The 23366-nt window shown below is 46.8% G+C and overlaps 2 protein-coding genes across 2 annotated transcripts; one reads left to right on the forward strand and one right to left on the reverse strand.

Moving 5' to 3' along the window:
- The first annotated feature begins 1362 nt into the window (after positions 1-1362).
- Positions 1363-15583, forward strand: LOC120057593 (proto-oncogene DBL). Its single transcript, XM_039006166.1, has 26 exons — positions 1363-1413; positions 6808-6936; positions 7211-7327; positions 7532-7681; positions 7802-7926; positions 8116-8239; positions 8338-8448; positions 8601-8792; positions 9000-9191; positions 9836-10007; positions 10227-10312; positions 11348-11433; positions 11638-11704; positions 11793-11908; positions 12031-12100; positions 12220-12312; positions 12494-12586; positions 12694-12819; positions 12974-13189; positions 13309-13401; positions 13861-13981; positions 14118-14178; positions 14583-14698; positions 14973-15085; positions 15252-15364; positions 15454-15583. The coding sequence occupies exons 1-26, from the start codon at positions 1363-1365 to the stop codon at positions 15581-15583; spliced, it is 3063 nt and encodes a 1020-aa protein (XP_038862094.1).
- A 2302-nt stretch (positions 15584-17885) lies between these two features.
- Positions 17886-23135, reverse strand: f9b (coagulation factor IXb). The gene is made up of 8 exons (XM_039005901.1): positions 22968-23135; positions 20119-20288; positions 19985-20009; positions 19741-19854; positions 19364-19495; positions 18905-19257; positions 18680-18806; positions 17886-18586 (listed from the first exon to the last, which is right to left on the reverse strand). Exons 1-8 carry the CDS (start codon positions 23032-23034, stop codon positions 18006-18008), a joined length of 1569 nt encoding a protein of 522 aa, XP_038861829.1. The 5' UTR covers positions 23035-23135; the 3' UTR covers positions 17886-18005.
- Between the last annotated feature and the right edge of the window lie 231 nt (positions 23136-23366).

The following is a 23366-nucleotide window of genomic DNA, read 5'->3' on the forward strand; positions in this document are numbered from 1 at the left end:
AAAATATATAAAACAAAATTCAGTTGGTAAGAGACAGACATTCAGTAAATACTAGGAATAGATTGTCCACCATCTTTGTGTTGTCCAGACAGAAAAGAGAAATAGGCAAAAGAACATTTCGATTTAGAGCAATAAAGAAATTGAATAATTTATCTGAGCAAACCAGAAACCTTTCAATATATAAATTCAAACAATACTTTAAAACCGTTTAAATATAATACATAGGAAAGTTGTGCTGGACTATGGTAGAGGAATAATCACTCTATCTTTTAGACTGTTAGAATATTTATCTGGTCAATATGTCAGTCTGTTTGTAACAGTGTGTTATATGTGAAAATGTGATTGTATTATAAATTGTATTTTAATGTTTAAGGACTCTTGGAAGAGTAGTCCAAATGAAGACTAAAAGAGATCCGAATCAAATCAAAATCTCTCTCTCGCGCACACACACACACACACACACACACGCACGCACGCACGCACGCACGCACACACACACACACACACACACACACACACACACACACACACACACACACACACACACACACACACACACACAGTCCTATAGAAAAGATTGCTCACACACAGCATGGCATAGGAAAATCATTCATATTATTTACATGAATTTGATTTTGCAGTTGACGTGAAATGCGCGTGACAGTGACACTGACACCTCCCTATTCTGAGTGGACGCAAGTGCGTTCAAGGTGTTGCAGACAGACAGCGCTGCCTGTTACGAGTGATGGCAATTCCGAGTCTTTTCGGTGAACCGGATCATTTGGCTCCTTTCACCTAAAAAGAGCCGTTCTTTTGGCTACCAAACGGCTCTTCGTTCAGTAGTGCTTACAAAGTGACCTTAAACCATTTAAAAAATGGCCAATCTCTAATTTAATGCCTAAAACGTTGCCTATCATTAGGCCAGATCGTGTTATGTGAGTTCAACTATATTTTTACCAGACCAAATATATGAACAAATATAATGCAATGGAAAAATGAGCGTTGATCAGAATGAGGCTCTCTCCTCACTATATGGTTCCTGCACTGAGGAATTACCATCTTCAGATAATCGACGTCTGGAGCTGAAAAAGCAACAGTAACAGTATGCAAATAAGGGAGCCAAATGAACGGCTTTTTCACAGATGCAATTCGATTCCCAACGTTCACCAAAAACAGCCGTTCAAAAAGAGCCGTTCGTTCGTATCACTACCGGCTACCCACCCGGCCACTGCAATGCGATGCTGCGGCTGCTCACTACTGCCGAGAGTCCCGCGCAGTATTGATGGAGGGAGGGAAGTTGTGAGGCGGCGCGATATCCCCTAAAAATAGGGAGATATCCCCTAGAAAGGCCAACCTAAAACCATGGCGGAGGCCAATCCTTTTAGGGGACTGCCCCGTTTGCGGAGGGCCGCGGTAAGGTGTTTACGATATAAGTATTTCTTTGATGTTTCCCGAAATTAGGATCAGGATCTGTCTATTGCAGCATAGCGAGGCGAACACTGCTTGGCCGGGATGTGCCCTACTGCGGCATCAGCTAGAAATCGCATGCGACTTAAGGCATATACAAATGTCAGATAACACTTGAGTTTCTGTCTGTTCTAGTAAGCGTGAATTTCAAAAATAGTTTACATAGTTGTACGTCTATACATGTGTTTGGAGATGCGGGGGGGTCGGACAGGACATGCCAATGACAAAATGGTGTGTATGATAAGTCTTGCGGGATAACAACAGTAACATTAGTTGAAACAGGTCTTTAGGCATTGAAGAGTGATATAACCTAGTGTTTGTTGTAGGCGGGTATTATCATCAGTGTTATCTTTATCGATAGAGAGTTAATGAATATTGTATGACCTTAAAATATTATTGCAGTTGCCTAGTTGCATTTCTACAGCTGTCTGTATGTATCAGTCTGCATCATTCATATACAGTTAGCTAATAACTGATATAGCCTATTGTACTATATTTGCTCTGTAGTTCACCACAGGGCACCACAGGCACCACAGCCAATTCTTACTTTGGCCGCCTTTCCTTCCAGTTCTCTGCTGCCAATGACTGGAACGAATTGCAAAAATCACTGAAGCTGGAGACGCATATCTCCCTCACTAACTTTAAGCACCAGCTGTCACAGCAGTTTACAGATTATTGCACCTGTACATAGCCCATCTGTAAATAGCCCACCCAACTACCTCATCCCCATATTGTTCTTTTTTGTTGTTGCTCCTTTGCACCCCAGTATCTCTACTTGCACATTCATCTTCTGCACATCTATCACTCCAGTGTTTAATTGCTAAATTGTAATTATTTCGCCACTATGGCCTATGTATTGCCTTACCTCCCTAATCTTACCTCATTTGCACACACTGTATATAGACTTTTCTATTGTGTTATTGACTGTACGTTTGTTTATTCCATGTGTAACTCTGTGTTGTTGTTTGTGTCGCACTGCTTTGGTTTATCTTGGCCAGGTCGCAGTTGTAAATGAGAACTTGTTCTCAACTGGCCTACCTGGTTAAATAAAGCTGAAATCATTTATTTTTATTTTGATGTACTGTAAACAAGGTGTTTCACTGACACAGCAGTGTGGTCGGAAACGATGGAGACAGTAGTTTTGTTAGAGCTGAATTATACCAAAAAACTGTATCTCATAATACATGCATTATGTGGTGGTATAGCGGGTCTATTTGAGATGTGTAATAGGCCAAAAAACTGTTGATATGCATGTTTCTGATCTGTGCTGCAGTGGTCAAACTAATCTTCAGCATGTCTCCACCAGGATTGACTGAGTGTGAGGGAAAGCTGATGAGCTTGGTGTCGCCTGGTGTGTTTCATTGATCACCTGTCCTGCAGACATTCAGATTGACTTTGCCTTATATCTATTTGCATTCACGCTGCTGCTCAAAGCTGCCCCTTGGATCACAGTGGCCTGTACATGGAAGTACATCTCCAATTGGCCTATACAAAGTTCCATTACTGAAGTCTTATTCACTTTTAGTGCTGAGCCTGAGGTGCATTTGCCTCACACATCTGAAGAGTCTGACATAGAACAACAGCTAGTTGGTCACAAGGATGTTATAAGAGTCTAAGGTCCTCCACTGCTGTTGCAGTATGATGTTGAAGGTGTTGCAGTATGATGTTGGAGGTGTTTCAGTATGATGTTGGAGGTGTTGCAGTATGATGTTGGAGGTGTTGCAGTATGATGATGGAGGAGTTGCAGTATGATGTCGGAGGCATTGCAGTATGATGTTGGAGGCATTGCAGTATGATATTGGAGGTGTTGCAGTATGATAGAGGTGTTGCAGTATGATGTTGGAGGTGTTGCAGTATGATGTCGGAGGTGTTGCAGTATGATGTTGGAGGGCGTTGCAGTATGATGTCGGAGGGCGTTGCAGTATGATGTTGGAGGGTGTTGCAGTATGATGTCGGAGGTGTTGCAGTATGATGTCGGAGGCGTTGCAGTATGATGTCGGAGGCGTTGCAGTATGATGTCGGAGGCGTTGCGGTATGATGTTCGAGAGCGTTGTGGTATGATGTTGGAGGTGTTGCAGTATGATGTTGGAGGGCGTTGCAGTATGATGTCGGAGGCGTTGCAGTATGATGTCGGAGGCGTTGCAGTATGATGTCGGAGGCGTTGCAGTATGATGTCGGAGGTGTTGCAGTATGATGTTGGAGGGCGTTGCAGTATGATGTCGGAGGCGTTGTAGTATGATGTCGGAGGCGTTGCAGTATGATGTCGGAGGAGTTGCAGTATGATGTTGGAGGAGTTGCAGTATGATGTCGGAGGCATTGCAGTATGATGTTGGAGGCATTGCAGTATGATATTGGAGGTGTTGCAGTATGATAGAGGTGTTGCAGTATGATGTTGGAGGTGTTGCAGTATGATGTCGGAGGTGTTGCAGTATGATGTTGGAGGGCGTTGCAGTATGATGTTGGAGGCGTTGCAGTATGATGTTGGAGGGCGTTGCAGTATGATGTCGGAGGGCGTTGCAGTATGATGTTGGAGGGCGTTGCAGTATGATGTTGGAGGGCGTTGCAGTATGATGTCGGAGGGCGTTGCAGTATGATGTTGGAGGGTGTTGCAGTATGATGTCGGAGGTGTTGCAGTATGATGTCGGAGGCGTTGCAGTATGATGTCGGAGGCGTTGCAGTATGATGTCGGAGGCGTTGCGGTATGATGTTCGAGAGCGTTGTGGTATGATGTTGGAGGTGTTGCAGTATGATGTTGGAGGGCGTTGCAGTATGATGTCGGAGGCGTTGCAGTATGATGTCGGAGGCGTTGCAGTATGATGTCGGAGGCGTTGCAGTATGATGTCGGAGGTGTTGCAGTATGATGTTGGAGGGCGTTGCAGTATGATGTCGGAGGCGTTGTAGTATGATGTCGGAGGCGTTGCAGTATGATGTCGGAGGCGTTGCAGTATGATGTCGGAGGGCGTTGCAGTATGATGTCGGAGGCGTTGCGGTATGATGTTCGAGAGCGTTGTGGTATGATGTTGGAGGTGTTGCAGTATGATGTTGGAGGGCGTTGCAGTATGATGTCGGAGGCGTTGCAGTATGATGTCGGAGGCGTTGCAGTATGATGTCGGAGGCGTTGCAGTATGATGTCGGAGGTGTTGCAGTATGATGTTGGAGGGCGTTGCAGTATGATGTCGGAGGCGTTGTAGTATGATGTCGGAGGCGTTGCAGTATGATGTCGGAGGAGTTGCAGTATGATGTTGGAGGAGTTGCAGTATGATGTCGGAGGCATTGCAGTATGATGTTGGAGGCATTGCAGTATGATATTGGAGGTGTTGCAGTATGATAGAGGTGTTGCAGTATGATGTTGGAGGTGTTGCAGTATGATGTCGGAGGTGTTGCAGTATGATGTTGGAGGGCGTTGCAGTATGATGTTGGAGGCGTTGCAGTATGATGTTGGAGGGCGTTGCAGTATGATGTCGGAGGGCGTTGCAGTATGATGTTGGAGGGCGTTGCAGTATGATGTTGGAGGGCGTTGCAGTATGATGTCGGAGGGCGTTGCAGTATGATGTTGGAGGGTGTTGCAGTATGATGTCGGAGGTGTTGCAGTATGATGTCGGAGGCGTTGCAGTATGATGTCGGAGGCGTTGCAGTATGATGTCGGAGGCGTTGCGGTATGATGTTCGAGAGCGTTGTGGTATGATGTTGGAGGTGTTGCAGTATGATGTTGGAGGGCGTTGCAGTATGATGTCGGAGGCGTTGCAGTATGATGTCGGAGGCGTTGCAGTATGATGTCGGAGGCGTTGCAGTATGATGTCGGAGGTGTTGCAGTATGATGTTGGAGGGCGTTGCAGTATGATGTTGGAGGGCGTTGCAGTATGATGTCGGAGGGCGTTGCAGTATGATGTTGGAGGGTGTTGCAGTATGATGTCGGAGGTGTTGCAGTATGATGTCGGAGGCGTTGCAGTATGATGTCGGAGGCGTTGCAGTATGATGTCGGAGGCGTTGCGGTATGATGTTCGAGAGCGTTGTGGTATGATGTTGGAGGTGTTGCAGTATGATGTTGGAGGGCGTTGCAGTATGATGTCGGAGGCGTTGCAGTATGATGTCGGAGGCGTTGCAGTATGATGTCGGAGGCGTTGCAGTATGATGTCGGAGGTGTTGCAGTATGATGTTGGAGGGCGTTGCAGTATGATGTCGGAGGCGTTGTAGTATGATGTCGGAGGCGTTGCAGTATGATGTTGGAGGGCGTTGCAGTATGATGTCGGAGGCGTTGCAGTATGATGTCGGAGGTGTTGCAGTATGATGTCGGAGGCGTTGCAGTATGATGTCGGAAGTGTCGCAGTATGATGTTGGAGGGCGTTGCAGTATGATGTCGGAGGTGTTGCAGTATGATGTCGGAGGCGTTGCAGTATGATGTCGGAGGTGTTGCAGTATGATGTCGGAGGAGTTGCAGTATGATGTTGGAGGTGTTGCAGTATGATATTGGAGGTGTTGCAGTATGATGTTCGAGAGCGTTGCAGTATGATGTTGGAGGCGTTGCAGTATGATGTCGGAGGCGTTGCAGTATGATGTTGGAGGCGTGGCAGTATGATGTTGGAGGTGTTGCAGTATGATATTGGAGGCGTTGCAGTATGATGTTGGAGGTGTTGCAGTATGATAATGGAGGTGTTGCAGTATGATGTTGGAGGTGTTGCAGTATGATGTTGGAGGTGTTGCAGTATGATGTTGGAGGTGTTGCAGTATGATGTTGGAGGTGTTGCAGTATGTTGTGAGTTTCTCTGCTATTCCAGAGACAGTAGAAGGCTTCTATTTGACCGGTATTTCTCCTCTTTCTCTGTCATTTGTTTATTTTATTCATCATGTAGAGACAATACTTGTCATACTTGTTTTGCAACGCTTTAAAATGAACCGGAACCTAAATTCCAGTGGACAGAATTAGAACATCTTGGTAAAATTAGAGCCCATTACATTCATCCAGAGCCATGTAGTTAACATGTGTAAAAATATATATCAAAATATAACTCGGCATTCATCTATCCATGCAACATAGGGGTTATCATTTCTACCAAAGATCAACATGCGGACTTAGGTTTATTCACTCTTTTAGTGCGATAGGGAGGAGGGCTTTATGTAAGAGTTATCTAATGATCTAAGAAGGTCAACAATGTAAACGTCCACACGTACTGAGTAGGATGTAAACTAAGAAGAACAGCTTGAGAACGGCAGTGAGGCAATAACCAAGTAGGAATAAAACAGAGCAGGCTGACACAACAGTCATACCACACAGGCAATGAAGTTAAATGATATCAATTATCTTAACTGTTTTTCACTTCTCCTGCTGTCTTCTTTCTGCAGATGTCCTTCCCGGGGAATCTCCACCTGGTGTTGGTTCTGCGGCCCACCAGCCTCCTGCAGAGTCCCTCAGGCACCGGCACTGACTTGGGCTTCCGCTTCAGCCAGGAGGACTTCATGCTCAAGATGCCGGTAAGAAGTGGAGATGACGAAACCAAGGCTTGTTTGAAATGTTGAGCAAATGCCAGTACAGAAAGTGGTTAAGGGACAGTATTCGGGCGATCACACTAGTTGTTTCAACAGTCTGACAATACCAGGGGCTGTGAAGGACTCTCTTAGGTTGTGTTACCCACAATCTCTCTCTAAGATGTATTACTGTAATGTGAGGAGTGATTATTATCGATTCTGGTTGTCATGGTGGTTTTGTGTTGTACACCTCGGTCTGCTACTCTGCGTTCCTCCACAGGTGGTTATGCTCAGTTCAGTGACGGACCTGCTTCGCTACATCGATGAGAACCAGCTGACCTCAGAGTTTGGTGGAACTCTGGAGTACTGCCACAGTGACTGGGTTGTCCTTCGTACGGTAAACATGCTGTCCCGCGGTGTCACCTAAAGCAACACATCGATTTATAGGCAGACCTGGTATTTTGGAACACTGACCCCGTCAACAACATGTCAGACAATTAACACCGCAAAGCAGCCTGGATGTGCGGTGTGGCAGAATACGTGACAAATTGGTGTTTTTGGTATAAGGCAGACATTCGTGAATATTTGTCTCCCTCTGCAGGCTATTGAGAGCTTTGCCGTGACTGTGAAGGAGATAGCCCAGTTGCTGCAGTCGTTCGGCACCGAGCTCGCCGAGACCGAGCTTCCAGATGAGGCCGACGACATCGAATTCCTCCTCAGATCCCACACTGACAAATACAGGCAGCTGAAAGTAAGACACATCTCCCATGACAACCTTGGAATTATTCAAACATTTTTGTCGTTGTTGCAAGGCCGTAGTAGTGCATGGTGTTGTGATGTCCTGTGAATAACTGAATGGCAACGATTGCAGGATGACATCAGGTCAGTGATGCGGGAGGGCCGTCACTTGCTCTCCAACCTGGAAGCCGCCAAGGCAGCTAAAGCTGATGGTCAGGAGGACAAAGATATCAAACAGGACTGGGACACGGTGCAGAGGTACAGTACACTGTTAAAAAAAGATGGCTCAGACAATTGTGTTTCTTCACATGCCGTTGGTGTGTGTAGTTTCATTTATCTCATGTTGTCTTTGCGGTAGCTGCCATGGGATGGGGTTCTGGAGGAATTATCGTTTTGATAGATTTAAGTGTTTGACCTTTTAGCTTGTGTACCATCTGTTTTCGTCAGGCTTCTGGCCCAACTACGGGACATGGAGATGGCTTTTGATGGCTTTTTTGAGAAGCATCACCTGAAACTGCAGCAGTACCTTCAGCTGATGAGATACGAGATGAGCTTTCATGAGGTACAGACAGTTTAGAGTGGTAAAAGTGAAACGTGTCAATCTGTACTATTTCCTACATTTAGTGCCAAAGGTCAAACTTCCTTTTCGCTGTTGCTCAGATGGAGGAGATCCTGGACCGGCTGTCTGGTCAGGAGAAGGAGGTCGCTGCAGTGGGCGGGACTGTGGTCCAGACAGAACAGCTATTAAAAGATCTGGAGTCACTGGACACCCGCGCACAGGTTAGGGTCCCACGACACAAACGAACCTCTCGCTTGACCCTTATCGAGTACATCTTGAGATTTCTGACAGAGAAACGTAAACTGCTCCAGATAGCTGCACCTATGATGGGGATCCTTGACTGGGGGTTTTTTGTGATTGTGGTGGTTGTCAGGAAGAGATGGGCCGCGCCCAGATAATCATCCTGCGCGGCCACCAGCTGGCCACCGGTCACCACTACGCTCTGGCCCTGATCGTCCAGCGGTGCAACGAGCTGCGGCACCACTGTGACGTGCTGACCACCGCTATCCGAGCCAAACGGGCTGCCCTCACCCGCATACGTGACCTGCTGCTGCGTCTGGAAGAGGCATGCGAGCGCACGCACACACACACACACACACACACACACACACACACACACACACACACACACACACAATTGTAACCCCCATCCTCCCATATCCACTCATAAAGCTTGTAGAGTCTGTGATGTCTGTGATGGTCAGTGTGTCATGCTTCCATGCGTCTCTGTGTGTGTGTGTGTCTGTGTTTGTGTGCCTACGTCCGCCCTCAGGCCCGGCGCTGGTGTGACGAGGGGGCTTACCTCTTAGCCAATCAGCTGGTGGATAAGTTCCAGTCCAAGGAGGGAGCTCAGGGAGCGCTGCAGGATATAGAGAGACTCCAGGAGGAGACACCGTTGTGTCTGAGCCAAAGCCCTGATGTCCTCAGTCTGGAGTTCGAGGCCATCCTGACCCCTCAGCTAGAGGTATGTGTCCCTGTTCCATAGTGTGTTCTTTGGTATCAGTCACTTTTTCACCCAGCCTGGCTCCAAGTCATACCGTGCCATTTCCTCCCGTTATCACTGTATCATTTCATCCCAAAGCTCTTTGGTACGACGACAACATCCTGTCGACACAGCAAACATGACAAATACTCTGATACTACTTCTGCCACAAGCGTAGAGTATTATTATCAACAACCTACTGTTGCCAGCACTTTCCACCTTTCTCCTCCCTCATGCAGATCCAATAGGCCTGTCGATCTCTATCGGTAATCTATCTCTCTCTCTCTCTCTCTCTCTCTCTCTCTCTCTCTCTCTCTCTCTCTCTCTCTCTCTCTCTCTCTCTCTCTCTCTGTCTCTCTCTCTGTCTTTCTCTGTCTCTCTCTGTGTCTCTCTGTCTCTCTCTCTCTCTGTCTCTCTGTCTCTCTCTCTCTCTCTCTCTCTCTCTCTCTCTCTCTCTCTCTCTCTCTCTGTGTCTCTCTGTCTCTCTCTCTCTCTGTCTCTCTGTCTCTCTCTCTCTCTGTCTCTCTGTCTCTCTCTCTCTCTCTCTCTCTCTCTCTCTCTCTCTCTCTCTCTCTCTCTCTCTGTCTCTCTCTCTCTCTCTCGCTCTCTCTCTCTCTCTATCTCAGTCTCAGATTGGGGTGGCCACTGAGAAGCTGTCTGCCATGCAGAGAATGATCCACAACAGACAGGCATGTCTGAGGAAGCTGGCTGACATTCAGGTGCGGCCCATCCAGCTGGTGGCCCCTCGGCCTGAACACTCTCCCCGGTGCAAATCCCCTCTCTTCTCCCCCAAACACAGTACGTTACCATAAATACACAACCACAAAACTCTTACCGAGGCCTAACGGACGCTGAATGTGAATTCGTTCTCGTACTCTGATTATTAGGTGTGTGAGAAACGATTTTTCAAGAATGATAGTGGACATTCAGCAGCCTGTCTTCCTCAGATCAAGTGTTCATACTTGAAGTAATAGTCTTTTTTTTAAATAATCATTCTGTGCATTTTCATGCCTGCAGGTGTAGATTTCAACTCGGTTCTCAACTCAAGGTTCTCTTTTGACCTCTTACCTGGCAAGAGGGCAGCTCGGAAAAGCCCTAGAAAGGTGAGAGTTGGGTTGTGACACCTAAAAGATCAGAAGGGTTCCTTAAGATCCACTGCATTCATGAAGTGCATGACACGCACGGGACCTGTATTAATATAGGACTTTGGTTACGTGGTTATTTCGACCAGCATGCCCGTTTTTTTTTCTCCATTCGACGATTCGGATGGGATTCGTTTTACCAAACTGCCCCGGGAAATATATCATTTTTCTCATTCAAAATGGACCATCGTGTCGGGAGCCAGGAGGCTGTTCCAGGCGTGAATATATTTCAACTTATCTAGGGATAGCCTTATATTGGCTTTCAGTTTGGAGAAAGTAAATGTTATCAATAAGAACCGTGAACTGTACACAGACATTCAATTAACTGACGCTATTGCCAATTTATCAATTCATTGGCACAATATCATCCGCTTAATCTTTTAAAAGAGAAATAGGGACAGCCCGCTGGTTGAATCAACGTTGTATCCACGTCATTGTCATGAAAGTACGTTGAACCGAAGTGGAAGAGACGTTGAGTTAACGTCTGTGCCCAGTAGGCGGGAAAGTTGGTATATGACAAAACAGATCATTCACCTGTACGCTACGTGCGTAGCACTTTGTTTTTAAGACTGCGTGTCGCACCTGTTCAACTCTGTAATATCCCTCAAAACACAGGGATGACGATTCACACGGGATAAGTATTAGGAGAGGACCTGGGGAGTTTGCCAAAAAGGGGGGGCTGGAATAATAACCTTCCCGCCAAATAAAAATGACTGACATGGCCGATACGGACAAGACTAAAATGACGGATGTGGTGTTTTGTGCTCGTGCGGATAATTACATCACCCGACCATCCCAACCTCCCCCGTCCCAATAGGGCTATAGAATGTCCCTACTTTACATTTCATGTAAACACGATTTGCATTTTCTCCAGTGTGGGATAGCATATTGTTTTATCTGGCCTCCACATCATCTTTGTCCTACAGAGTGGCTTATCATTGTTTCAGCTTGTCATGTTGACTAAATTCATTCCTGCCCTCTCTCTCTCCCCTCCAGATAGAGGTGATGCATGACTATGAGGAGAATCGCAACTCTCTCTCCTATGGCCAGGAGGGAGAGGAGAGCCCAGACCAGCTGAAACGGTGAAACAGCACCCCACTCATCATCAGTCTGCATGTACTGTCTGATTCCAGCTTGGTTCCATCAACTATTTATCTGGTTTTGTCTGTTATCTGCCTAGAAAATGTAATTACGTTTAATTTAATAATAAAGGAATTTCCCTTACTGGTGCCTCTCTGTCTCTCTCTCTCTCTGTGCATCTTGCTGACTGTGCTTTGTGTCTTCAGACACATAATCAAAGAGCTTATTGAGACAGAGAGGATCTATGTAGAGGAGCTGCTCTCTGTCTTGCTGGTAAGGTGTTTCATTTAACAGTTGCACAGACACACAAAACATCCCAAAGGGTACAATATATAAAAAAAACAAGTCTTCATTTCTGTAGGGTTACAGGGCAGAGATGGATAACCCCGCCCTCTCCCACCTACTGCCCTCTGTCCTGCGCAGCAAGAAGGAGGTCCTGTTTGGGAATATGCCAGAGATCTACAAATTCCATAGCAGGCAAGCATGTACACAAACACTCGCTCTTTCACACGCACTGATAAGCAAAAGCTCTGTTTTTACAGTGAGGAGAGTATTGATTGAAGTCATGCCTCATCCGCCCCTCCTCCTCCTCTCTACAGGACCTTCCTCCAGGACTTGGAGGGGTGCCTGGAGACTCCCGAGAGGGTTGGAGCCTGCTTTCTACGACGGGTGAGCAAGCCTCTGATCACACCTCTCTGACTTCATGTGTTATGGGGTCATCAGGCAGAGCCCCCTGTAACCCTCTACAGTCAGTTGGCTTGGTTTTGACATTTTCTCTGTCGTTTCAGAAAGAAAAGTTCCAGGTGTACGAGCGTTACTGTCAGAACAAACCGCACTCCGAGTTGCTATGGAGACAGTGCTCTGCTTCCCTCTTCTTCCAGGTACTCTGGCTAAGTGGACTGCCAAACTGTTTTTTCATTGAAGAGAGATGCACTTCCCCTTACCTCCCACTTTTGAATCCCCTTTCATCTATTGATAAAAGTTATATAGTTTTGACGAACGTTGCGTCTTCTGGATACATTTGAAGGATTTCTTCAGTCTTTCCGTCTCTATCCTGTGTAGGCGTGTCAGAAGAAGCTGGAGCACAAGCTGGGGTTAGACTCGTACCTCCTAAAGCCTGTCCAGAGACTGACCAAGTACCAGCTGCTGCTCAAGGTAGGGCTTGGGCTCAGCCGACATCTTGACTTACATGGTTCGCGTGTGTGCTTTAACATTCCATTTGAACACATTGGGGCCCTCCGGGCTTCTGTCTTTCCCGACAGGAGCTGTTGAAGCACAGCGCAGACAGTGATTATATCTCTGAGCTGCAGGGGGCACTAGAGTCCATGCTGGATCTTCTCAAGTCTGTCAACGACTCCATGCACCAGATCGCCATCACAGGTTATGAGGTAAAGCATGTGAGTGAGAGAATGTATGAGTGACTAAGTGAGAATGAACGAGAAAGGGACAGATGTGCATATTTTACAAAAGTGAATTTTGTAATAATTATGTCTTACCATATCCCAACATGCTGGGTTGTGTTGTGTCTGGCTGTGTCCCCAGGGGGAGCTGAGTGACCTGGGTCGGGTGCTGATGCAGGGCTCCTTCAGTGTGTGGATCAGCCATAAGAGGGGCCCGACGAGGATGAAGGCCCGTTTCAAACCCATGCAGAGGCATCTCTTCCTGCATGAGCACGCTCTGCTCTTCTGCAAGCGCCGTGAGGAGCATGGGGAGGGCCACGACCGCACCCCCTTCTATAGCTTCAAGCACTGCCTGAGGGTAAGGCCCGGGGGGCAGGGCACGACCGGCACTTCTGTTCTTATCATATGGACACACGGTCGCTTTGATTAAAGGGACAGTCAATACACTTGCGGTGGTGAATTGTGTTTTGTCTGCAGATGAGTGCTGTTGGCATCACTGAGAATGTCAAAGGCGACGTGAAGAAGTTTGAGCTCTGGTACAGTGGCAGAGAGGAGGTGTATGTTGTTCAGGTGAGGGCCACATTATGTATCATTTGATTTTGATTATCTTGTGCTCTCTGTTTAGTCTGTGCCTTAGCAAGTGATGGAGTGGGCTTGGTCTGGTCTTCTTACTCACTTCATATGTACTCACCTTATTCTAGTCAAGGCTCATCCTATATAACTACTGCTGTACCCACCTTTTCTATTCATACACCGTCCATAATGTATATACACACCATCCTGTGTATTGATATTCCGGACTCTGACATTGCTCGTCCTGATATTCCTCAATTATTTTATTTTATGTTTGGGGATTTGCGTGTATTGTTTTGTATTGTTAGGTATTACTGCACTGTTGGAGCTAGAAACACAAGCATTTCGCGGCACCTGCGATAACATCTGCAAAATGTGTACGCGGCCAATACAGTTTGGTTTGATTTGACTCGCTGATACACACACGGTACTGATGCCCGTGGTTGTGTTCCCCAGGCCCCTACGTTCCAGATCAAGATCGCCTGGCTCACCGAGATCAGGAAAATTCTCACCAACCAACAGAGGCTCCTCCAAGGTTTCTACTTTGCGTCTACTTGTCTGTCAGCTTCCATGTTGGGTGTGTTGTTCATTCCCCTTGTCCTCTATTGTGGTGTGATGTGACTTGTCTGTCTGCATGCCAGTAGTTGGGTTAAACTACCTGGAGGTCTAAAGTCCCTTTTTATCTGCCCTCTGCCCCCCTCTCCCTCTCTCAGAAGACATTCCCCCTATTCAACTCTCAGAGCAGACTCCTCTGTCTCCTCCCTCTACTGACAGGTGATGCTCTTTGCATGTCCTCTCACGTCCTCTCATGTTCTCTCATGTCCCCATGTCTTACAATTTGCATGATGAACAAAGAGAACATTGGGATTTCCTGGAAATGTTTGAAAACGGCGCTCGTAGCGTGTGATTCGTTTGTGGTCGATTCCAATCATAGCTTGGTTTCAACTCATCTCCAACCTAGTGACTCCCGAAATGTCAAGCTTGTTTCTCTGGCGTTGGTCTGGAGAATGATGTGACTTAGCCAGTGCCTGAGGCCAAGCTTGTGACCATGTGGATGTTGTGTTTCTGCCCCGTTCCTTTGCGACGCGGGACAGTCTGGCTCATATGTCGGTGTGCATGCCGTGGAGTACCGGGCAGATCACTGGCTGCTCAGGTTGTTTTGATGTCCTTCCTCACAGTAAGCCTCTAGACCAGTCCCTCAGCACGGAGGAGGCCGAGTCGTCGGGCCGCACCAGCCCCGTCCTCACAGACCCCGTGGTCTTCTCCCCCCAGCCCCAGCACAACAATCGACGCAGTGAGTAAGCGTGGAAAACAGCAGCCATTTTGTCTCACCAACTCACTTTAGTAGCAAAGCAGACTCCAAGTCTACTGGCCAATTGGGGCCGGTCGGTGAGGTTTTGACACTGAAAAGTCCAGCATGTCGTGGTGGAATTGTGTTTTTGTCATCAGTGGGAAGGTTTTGAAAGTGTCTAACGTAAGTGACATTTAGGTGAATATGTTTGGCACGCAGAGAGGCCTTTGACTTGTGGGGAGGGTTGTAATCGAGAGCTTCTGTCTGTCAAACGTAGGTTGGCCTGGCACCTCCCATTCAGTGGACATCTGTGAGGGTCCGGAGGACTGGAGCACCACTGACTTGTCCAACCTGTCAGACTCTGACGAGGAGGACGACCCTACTCCACTGGTGAGCCAGTCTAAACGTCACCCGGCGTTGTAGTGTCAAGTGTTCCTGCAAAACAGTTTGTGGACGTAATTGGACATTGGAGTTAGAGCACGATGTAAAATACGAGGTTATTGTCAGTCTGTTTTTTGTTTATCTGGTCTTAAGGGGACATGCTTTCCTCTCACAGGTTCCTGGGAGGTACAGGGCCCTGGTGGAAAGTAGTGTGTGCAGTACAGATGACCTCATCATTAAGTGCGGCGATGTCATCCAGCTGCTGGATCAGGACACTGTAGGGAAGTGGTGAGAAGCCCCGTTACTAATACCACTACCGCTGTTACTGTTGCTTGCTGTCGTTACTACAGCAGCACTCCTGATTCTCTCTCTGTCAGGCTCGTGAGGAATGTCAGTCGTTGTGATGAGGGTCGGGTCTCAGCTGATAACCTGCACAGGATTCTGGGAGAGAGTGGCCGTGCCCACTCAGGCAGGATGGAAGGTGAGGGGCTCCCCGTGGAGCAATAGTAGAGATCACTGTTCTTGTGTTTGTAGCTATTAGCAAGGATGAATAATATGTCCTCATATCCACAAACAGACCTGCACATTACGACCTTACTACCTGTGTGTTTCTCTACATACCTGCACATTACTACCTTACTACCTGTGTGTTTCTCTACATACCTGCACATTACGACCTTACTACCTGTGTGTTTCTCTACATACCTGCACATTACTACCTTACTACCTGTGTGTTTCTCTACATACCTGCACATTACTACCTTACTACCTGTGTGTTTCTCTACATACCTGCACATTACGACCTTACTACCTGTGTGTTTCTCTACATACCTGCACATTACTACCTTACTACCTGTGTGTTTCTCTACATACCTGCACATTACGACCTTACTACCTGTGTGTTTCTCTACATACCTGCACATTACTACCTTACTACCTGTGTGTTTCTCTACATACCTGCACATTACGACCTTACTACCTGTGTGTTTCTCTACATACCTGCACATTACTACCTTACTACCTGTGTGTTTCTCTACATACCTGCACATTACTACCTTACTACCTGTGTGTTTCTCTACATACCTGCACATTACGACCTTACTACCTGTGTGTTTCTCTACATACCTGCACATTACTACCTTACTACCTGTGTGTTTCTCTACATACCTGCACATTACTACCTTACTACCTGTGTGTTTCTCTACATACCTGCACATTACGACCTTACTACCTGTGTGTTTCTCTACATACCTGCACATTACTACCTTACTACCTGTGTGTTTCTCTACATACCTGCACATTACGACCTTACTACCTGTGTGTTTCTCTACATACCTGCACATTACTACCTTACTACCTGTGTGTTTCTCTACATACCTGCACATTACTACCTTACTACCTGTTTCTTTCTCTTACTCTTTCAGGGAATCAGAAAACCCGAAAGCTCAGCTCTCTCTGAATGAAGCACGTGCCATCCACTCTCCGTCCGGACACAACCTCTGTCATCATAACTGTCGTCCCGACATCATTCCCTGTCCAAGGTCATCTTCCCTGGAGTCTCCAGGGGCCTTGAACATGCTGCCAGAGAGACCGACCAGTCATCAATCAAACCAGAGGATCTGAAGGGTCAACTTTGCCTTCTTTTACCGTCCATCTCCGGAAATGTATAATAATCACCACCATATTAATACCATGACGATAAACCACAAGGACGTCTTTTTACATTTCCTCCAGAGGGTGCATGTGTTGCCGTGGGTAACATCCCTACCCACGTCAAGCAAACAACCTCAAGCACAAGGCAGTGGACTGAGTCTACTTTCCGACCCCAGGCGGCATCACAACATCACCTTAAAGAACTGTCACCCCGGGGAGATGGGATCTTCATGTCTTCATTTTCCTGTGGATGAGATGCATGAACTGTTTCTAGTCCACTTTATAAATATATTTACTTAGAAAAAGGACTGTTTTACTTCTGTTACAGTGAAAGTGAATCAATCTCTATTTTTTTACATTTGTGTGTAACTATCATGGTTCACGATAGACCATGACAGATTTCAACATATCATCAATGCCAGGTTATGTGCCAAAACATGCTATTGTACAGTTGCCCTGTCTGCTTTATTTGTTAGAACAGCCTCATTTTGTACCACTCTCATTACCCCCAATTACTATGGTAAATAGCTTACATTTCAGTAAGAAAACTAACAGCAAGCAAACCGTGCCAAGCGTTGTATTTCTATGCTCACTATTCTGCATGAATGTCAACAGGGCGTTGCAAGTGGTCAGTTCCCTGTTGAACATTGCCTAATGCTTATTTTTATGTGCACTGCAGTTTTGTGCCAGCAGGGGGTGGTGTGTCAGTCATCTGACCATTTGACGTGAGAGGAGGGTCCTGCAGTGCTTCTGCCGCTGCTGCTATTTCTGCTGCTGAGTGAGTGTGATGATTGGATGTTGCAGCTTATATGTCAATTCTCCACATAGACGGACGTTGGGGATTCATGTGAATGTACAGAGAATTTCATATATGACATGGATGGAAATTATTTTACCAAATACAAGCACAAGATAATCTGATGGGAGAGTCTTTCTTTACGTTCTAGGTCATTTAGCAGACACTCTTATCCATTTTCGTAAATGTTTCTTTACTATGTCTTTATTTTTTTATTTTTTTTTTACCTTTTTGGGTGTGGATGTGCATTTTGTAAATGTTGACTGACACTACTGTACAAGGCGTAGGCCTCTGGGTCAGTCCCTAATGTTTCTGAATCTGCCTGACTATTTTGAATAACTTACAGAAGACATTCAGAGACATCATTTCCCGGATCCTTTTTAATAAATCAACAAAGAGTAAATCAGCTCAGTTAAACATTACACAATGGTAATCATCCAAAACGTTAAGTAACGTAAGGGCATGAGGGTTTTGGACCTCTCAGACATCAGGCTCAGAATTGGAACCAATGCTTCTAAGCCCAGTGACATTGGAGATCCATGAAAAGTAGCGTGACACACGTGTGTAGATGCCATACTTCCCTTCCTTGGCGCACTCCTCCCCCCAGCTCACGATGCCTGTCAGAAACCAAGTGTCCCGGTACTGGGTGGCATGGGGACCGCCACTGTCCCCCTGGCATGAATCCTTCTGCTCGCTGCGGTAACCGGCACAAAACATGAAGCGGGACACCCATTCTGCGCTGCTGCCCTTGCACTCGGTCCGGTCCACGTAGGGCACCTCCACCTTCTGCAGTATGGAGGACTCGGGGCCCTGGAAGCGCATCCTGCCCCAGCCGCTGACCACCGAGTTAGAGGCCTCCCTCAGCAGCGTCTCAGTGAAGTCCTTGGGCCCCAGGCAGATGGGGAGGCTGTAGTCAGAGAGGAGTGCGGGCGTGCGGAGCTTGAGCAGGGCTATGTCATGGTTGTACTGACTTATCTTGGCGTCATATCGCGGGTGCATGTGATGCTCACCCACAGCGTGGTCATGCTCTGTCCCCTCTTTGACCTGCATGTTGTGCTCCCCTGGAGAGAGACATTGTGATCAGATGAACATTATTTTGAACGAGTGAAGCACACATACGAAATAGGCAATCACTCCTGCTTGGTTTTACTCACCCACTCTGACAAAGAAGGATCCAATCTTGCCCTCGTTCAGGCAGTGGGCAGCGGTGATGACCCACGTCTCACTGAGGAGGGTGCCACCACAGAAGCTCTGCCCGGTCAGCTTGCTCATCAGGGACACCTGGCAGTGTCCCAGAGGTTAGCATAGACAACCGCAGTCTAAACACATTGACTGGAGGGGCTTAGTTACACTCACACTCACACACTCGACGGTCCTACCTGCCAGGGGATCTCCCCAGGTTTCACTGTATTCCCCCCAACGATGCGCTGGTCGCTGGATGTCTCTTCCTGGATGGTGGGCAGTGTTGGGAAGAAGGCCCAGGAGGGCAAGTCACCCAGCACTGAGGAAGAGTGGCTGCTACTGGTGCTGCTGATGCGGTGGGGGGTTGTGGTGGTGGCGTTGACCGCAAGAGAATCTAAGCTGTTGTTCACAGAGGCCTCCGGTGCCTCAGTGATGTTGAGGGCGTTGTCGTAGGAGTGCTGAGTCTGATCAACATTTACGGCTGTGATGATCGACCGAGAGGACAGCGTTGAGCTTATAGCCTTGCCAAGGTGACCACAGGGGAACGGTCCTGGCAAACAAACATAGATGAGACCGGTTGAAAATAAACGATAGATGATTTAAATCAACGCAAAGGGAACATAGTGCACGGATTTATATGCAGGATTCATCAGTACCGTCTGGTTCACAGGTGGTCTTGTCCGGAGCCAGTTTATACCCTGTGGCACAGTCGCACTCAGCATGCTGGGCGTTCAGCACACAGAAGTGGGAGCAGCCACCGTTGTTAATGTCACACTGCTTAGCCATCTCTGAGTAGGGAGAATCCATGAGAACAGAGGATTAGGAGACTAGTTGACTTTGAACAATGGATGGATGAACAATGGATTAACGAGGTTAACATGTAAGCTATTATAAGGTAAACATATGCAATGAAATGTTCAGGTTGAAGCAGGACTATCTGCAGATCCAATCGAATGCCAAGTGGATGAAGAGATAGTCTACGTTACTGCATTTGATTTGATTTGAAACAGAACACAGGGACCACATTGCTCACCTATCTCACAGTTTTTCCCATTGAATTGAGGTAGACACCAGCACACGTAAGCACTCATGGCGTCTTTACACTTCCCCCCATTCTGGCACGGGTTGGACTCACACTGGTCCCCGTCTGTAGGGGCACACAGACAAAGACTTGACTGCAGGTAGATGAGATAGATTATACCAATCAGCTGATAGTACAACTCTACTATCTCTACAGAATATCGATTTAAAATTATTTTTTTTGCATTAATGCTTACCAAGGTAATTCGCCCAGAATTGCATCTAAATAAAAATAAAAACAAACACCATTATTGATGCTGTCTGTCACTTGACATGGCAGAGCCTAATGGGCAGATGGACTTCACGTGGGGTTGTAGGGGATGCTACCTACTGTTTTCTCCTCGTTCTCAAACACTTCCCTCGCCTCCTCCAGATTGCAGCGCTCCTCGATACACTCCCTCTCCAGGTTGTCCTTCTTCATCTCCTCGAAGGCCCCCGTGTTGTAGCGCTTCTGCCTCCTCAGGAGGGTGTCTGCAGACTGCCTGGACAGAAAGACTGAGGCTGCGGAGGAAACGAGGACAGAGATGGGGGGGGTCACTAAATGAACAATTGAGTTGAAATGAATTCCCCTTATAGGTTCAGGTTGGCGAAGCATATGTCGTTTACCATGAAGAAGAAAATATCATCATTGACATATAGAAAACGTCCCTTCTTCTGACTCTTCTCATCCTCACCCTTATGCTCTCATCCTGTATCTGTACCCTGAAGTTTATACAATATGACACCGCATTTGACTGACTGACAACGGAACTGGAAGGAGCAGGGGTGTCATGCACACCAAAGATCTGACGGCGCACAAAGTATGTGAGGATGACTAGGGGCTAGGGCCCCCGTCAGGGAGTTGAAGAATTTTGCATTTTTAAACAACTTTTTTCCTGAAATCTAGAGCCATAATCATTATGCTTAATTCTATTTTTTTTTTAAATGCTTATTTTTCTGCATGTCTAAGCATACCTCTTGAGCTGTCTGTATCCTCCCGACTGGTGGTTATTTTTTTAAAGAAACTAAATACACTATATATACAAACGTATGTGGACATAAAAATCGAGCACACAGCCATGCAATCTCCATAGACAAACATTTGCAGTAGAACGGCCTTACTGAAGAGCTCAGTGACTTTCAACGTGGCACCATCATCCAATGCCACCTTTCCAACAAGTCAGTTCGTCAAATGTCTGCCCTGCTAGAGCTGCCCCGGTCAAACTGTAAGTGCTGTTATTGTGAAGTGGAAACGTCTAGGAGCAACAACGGCTCAGCCGCAAAGTGGTATGCCACACAAGCTCACAGAATGGGACCACGCAGTGCTGAAGCGCGTAGAACGTACAAATGTGTCTGTCCTCAGTTGCAACACTCATTACCAAGTTCCAAACTGCCTCTGGAAGCAACGTCAGCACAATAACTGTTTGTCGGGAGCTTCATGAAATGGGTTTCTATGGCTGAGCAGCCTAAGATTACCATGCGCAATGTCACGCGTCGGCTGGACTGGTGTAAAGCTTGCCACCATTGGACTCCGGTGAAACGCGTTCTCTGGAGTGATGAATCACGCTTCACCATCTGGCAGTCCGACGGATGAATCTGGGTTTGGCGGATGCAAGGAGAATGCTACTTGCCCGAATGCATAGTGCCAACTATAAAGTTTGGTGGAGGAGGAATAATGGTCTGGGGCTGTTTTTCATGGTTCTGGCTAGGCCCCTTAATTCCAGTGAAGGGAAATCTTAACGCTACAGCATACAATGAAAATCTATAGGATTCTGTGCTTCCAACTTTTTGGCAACAGTTTGGGGAAGGCATTTTCCTGTTTCAGCATGACAATGCACTTCTGCACAAAGTGTGGTCCATACAGAAATGGTTTGTCGAGGACTCCCGAGTGGTGCAGCGGTCTATGACACTGCAGTGCTAGAGGCATCACTACAGACCCGGGTTTGATCCCAGGCCGCGACCGGGAGGTCCATGAGGCGGTGCACAATTGGCCCAGCATCGTCCGGGTTAGGGGAGGGTTTGGCCAGCCGGGATGTCCTTGTCCCATCGCGCTCTAGTGACTCCTTGTGGCGGCCGGGTGCATGCCAGCTGTACGGTGTTTACTCCGACACATTGGTGCAGCTGCCTTCCGGGTTAAGCGAACAGTGTGTCAAGAAGCAGTGAGGCTTGGCGGGGTCGTGTTTCGGAGGACGCATGGCTGTCGACCTTCGCCTTTCCAGAGTCCGTACAGGAGTTGCAGCGATGGGACAAGACTGTTACTACCATTTGGATATCACGAAAAAGGGGTAAAAAGTGGAAGAACTTGACTGGCCTGCACAGAGCCCTGACCTCAACCCCATCGAACACCTTTGGGATGAATTGGAGCGCCGACTGCAAGCCAAGCCTCATCACCCAACAACAGAGCCCAACCTCACAAATGCTCTTGTCGCTGAATGGAAGCAAGTCCCCGCAGCAATGTTCCAACATCTAGTGGAAAGCCTTCCCAGAAGAGTGGAGGCTGTTAAGGCAGCAAAGGGGGGACCAACTCCATATTGATGCCCATGATTTTGGAATGAGATGTTCGACGAGCAGGTGTCCACATACTTTAGGTCATGTAGTGTGTGATTCTCTTCATCTCTGCTAACGTCTGTGTAAAAGATTGAAAGGAATGTGAGTCTTATCCATTTAGCTATTGCGTTTCTTTTCTAAAGTCTACCAACCTTGCCAGCAGGCATGCCAGCTAAGATAGTTAGACAAGTAATCTACTCTAACTTGATTGATAGCCTGAAATGGCTTCTTGGTAGCAAGATATGAGGATGGGTGATTGAGAACCTATCTGGGCTAGCTAAAACCAACTTCCTAAAATTGCTAGATGGCTAGGTATTACAGAGAACCAACAACAACAAAAAATGTGCTTAAAATTATAATAGTTATATATTTTTAAACAGGACAAAGCTGAGGGGGAACGTGCCCCTGTGCCCACTACGGGCATGAGGTATCAGGGAAGAAGTGAAGCCAGTTTACTGAAATCAGAGTAAAGTCCTGGTTTGGGTTTATGTGAAGCAGAAATAACAGAAACTGTTGAGACAAATAATATGTGAGTCAAACATCACGTTTGTATGGTATTTCTCTACTATCACAAAGAATGATAAAGAAGCACTTATGAGAAACATAGGATACTGTTTGCCGATATCTTTTTGTTGTTAGATGTGTGAAGCCTACCTCCAGAAGTGAACTCGTTTTCCACCATGAATACAGCAGTTATGACAAATAAACAAATCCTTGTCATCTTGTTGCTTTAGGTAGTTATTCCTATTGATATCCCACCAAACAGAAAAGACCAAAAAGGAATGGACAAACTGACTCTAAACTCCAAAGTACAGGAGACTATTTGCACATGACCACCTGAGTAAGCGAATCTCTCTCTCTCGCTTTCTCTCTCTCTCACTCTCTCTCTCTCCGTCTCTCTGTGAGTCTGTATAAAATTAATCTTCAAGTTTTTTTAAAAAGTTGGGTGGCTTGAGTTAAAACCTAACTGTCATTATTACATCTATTGGTCTATATATTGTGCTGATTCAAATGTAATTGTTCATACATTTTTACTAATTGAAGACAAATGTT

This window comes from Salvelinus namaycush, chromosome 12 (genome assembly GCF_016432855.1).
Source record: "Salvelinus namaycush isolate Seneca chromosome 12, SaNama_1.0, whole genome shotgun sequence".
Taxonomy (NCBI): Eukaryota; Metazoa; Chordata; class Actinopteri; order Salmoniformes; family Salmonidae; genus Salvelinus; species Salvelinus namaycush.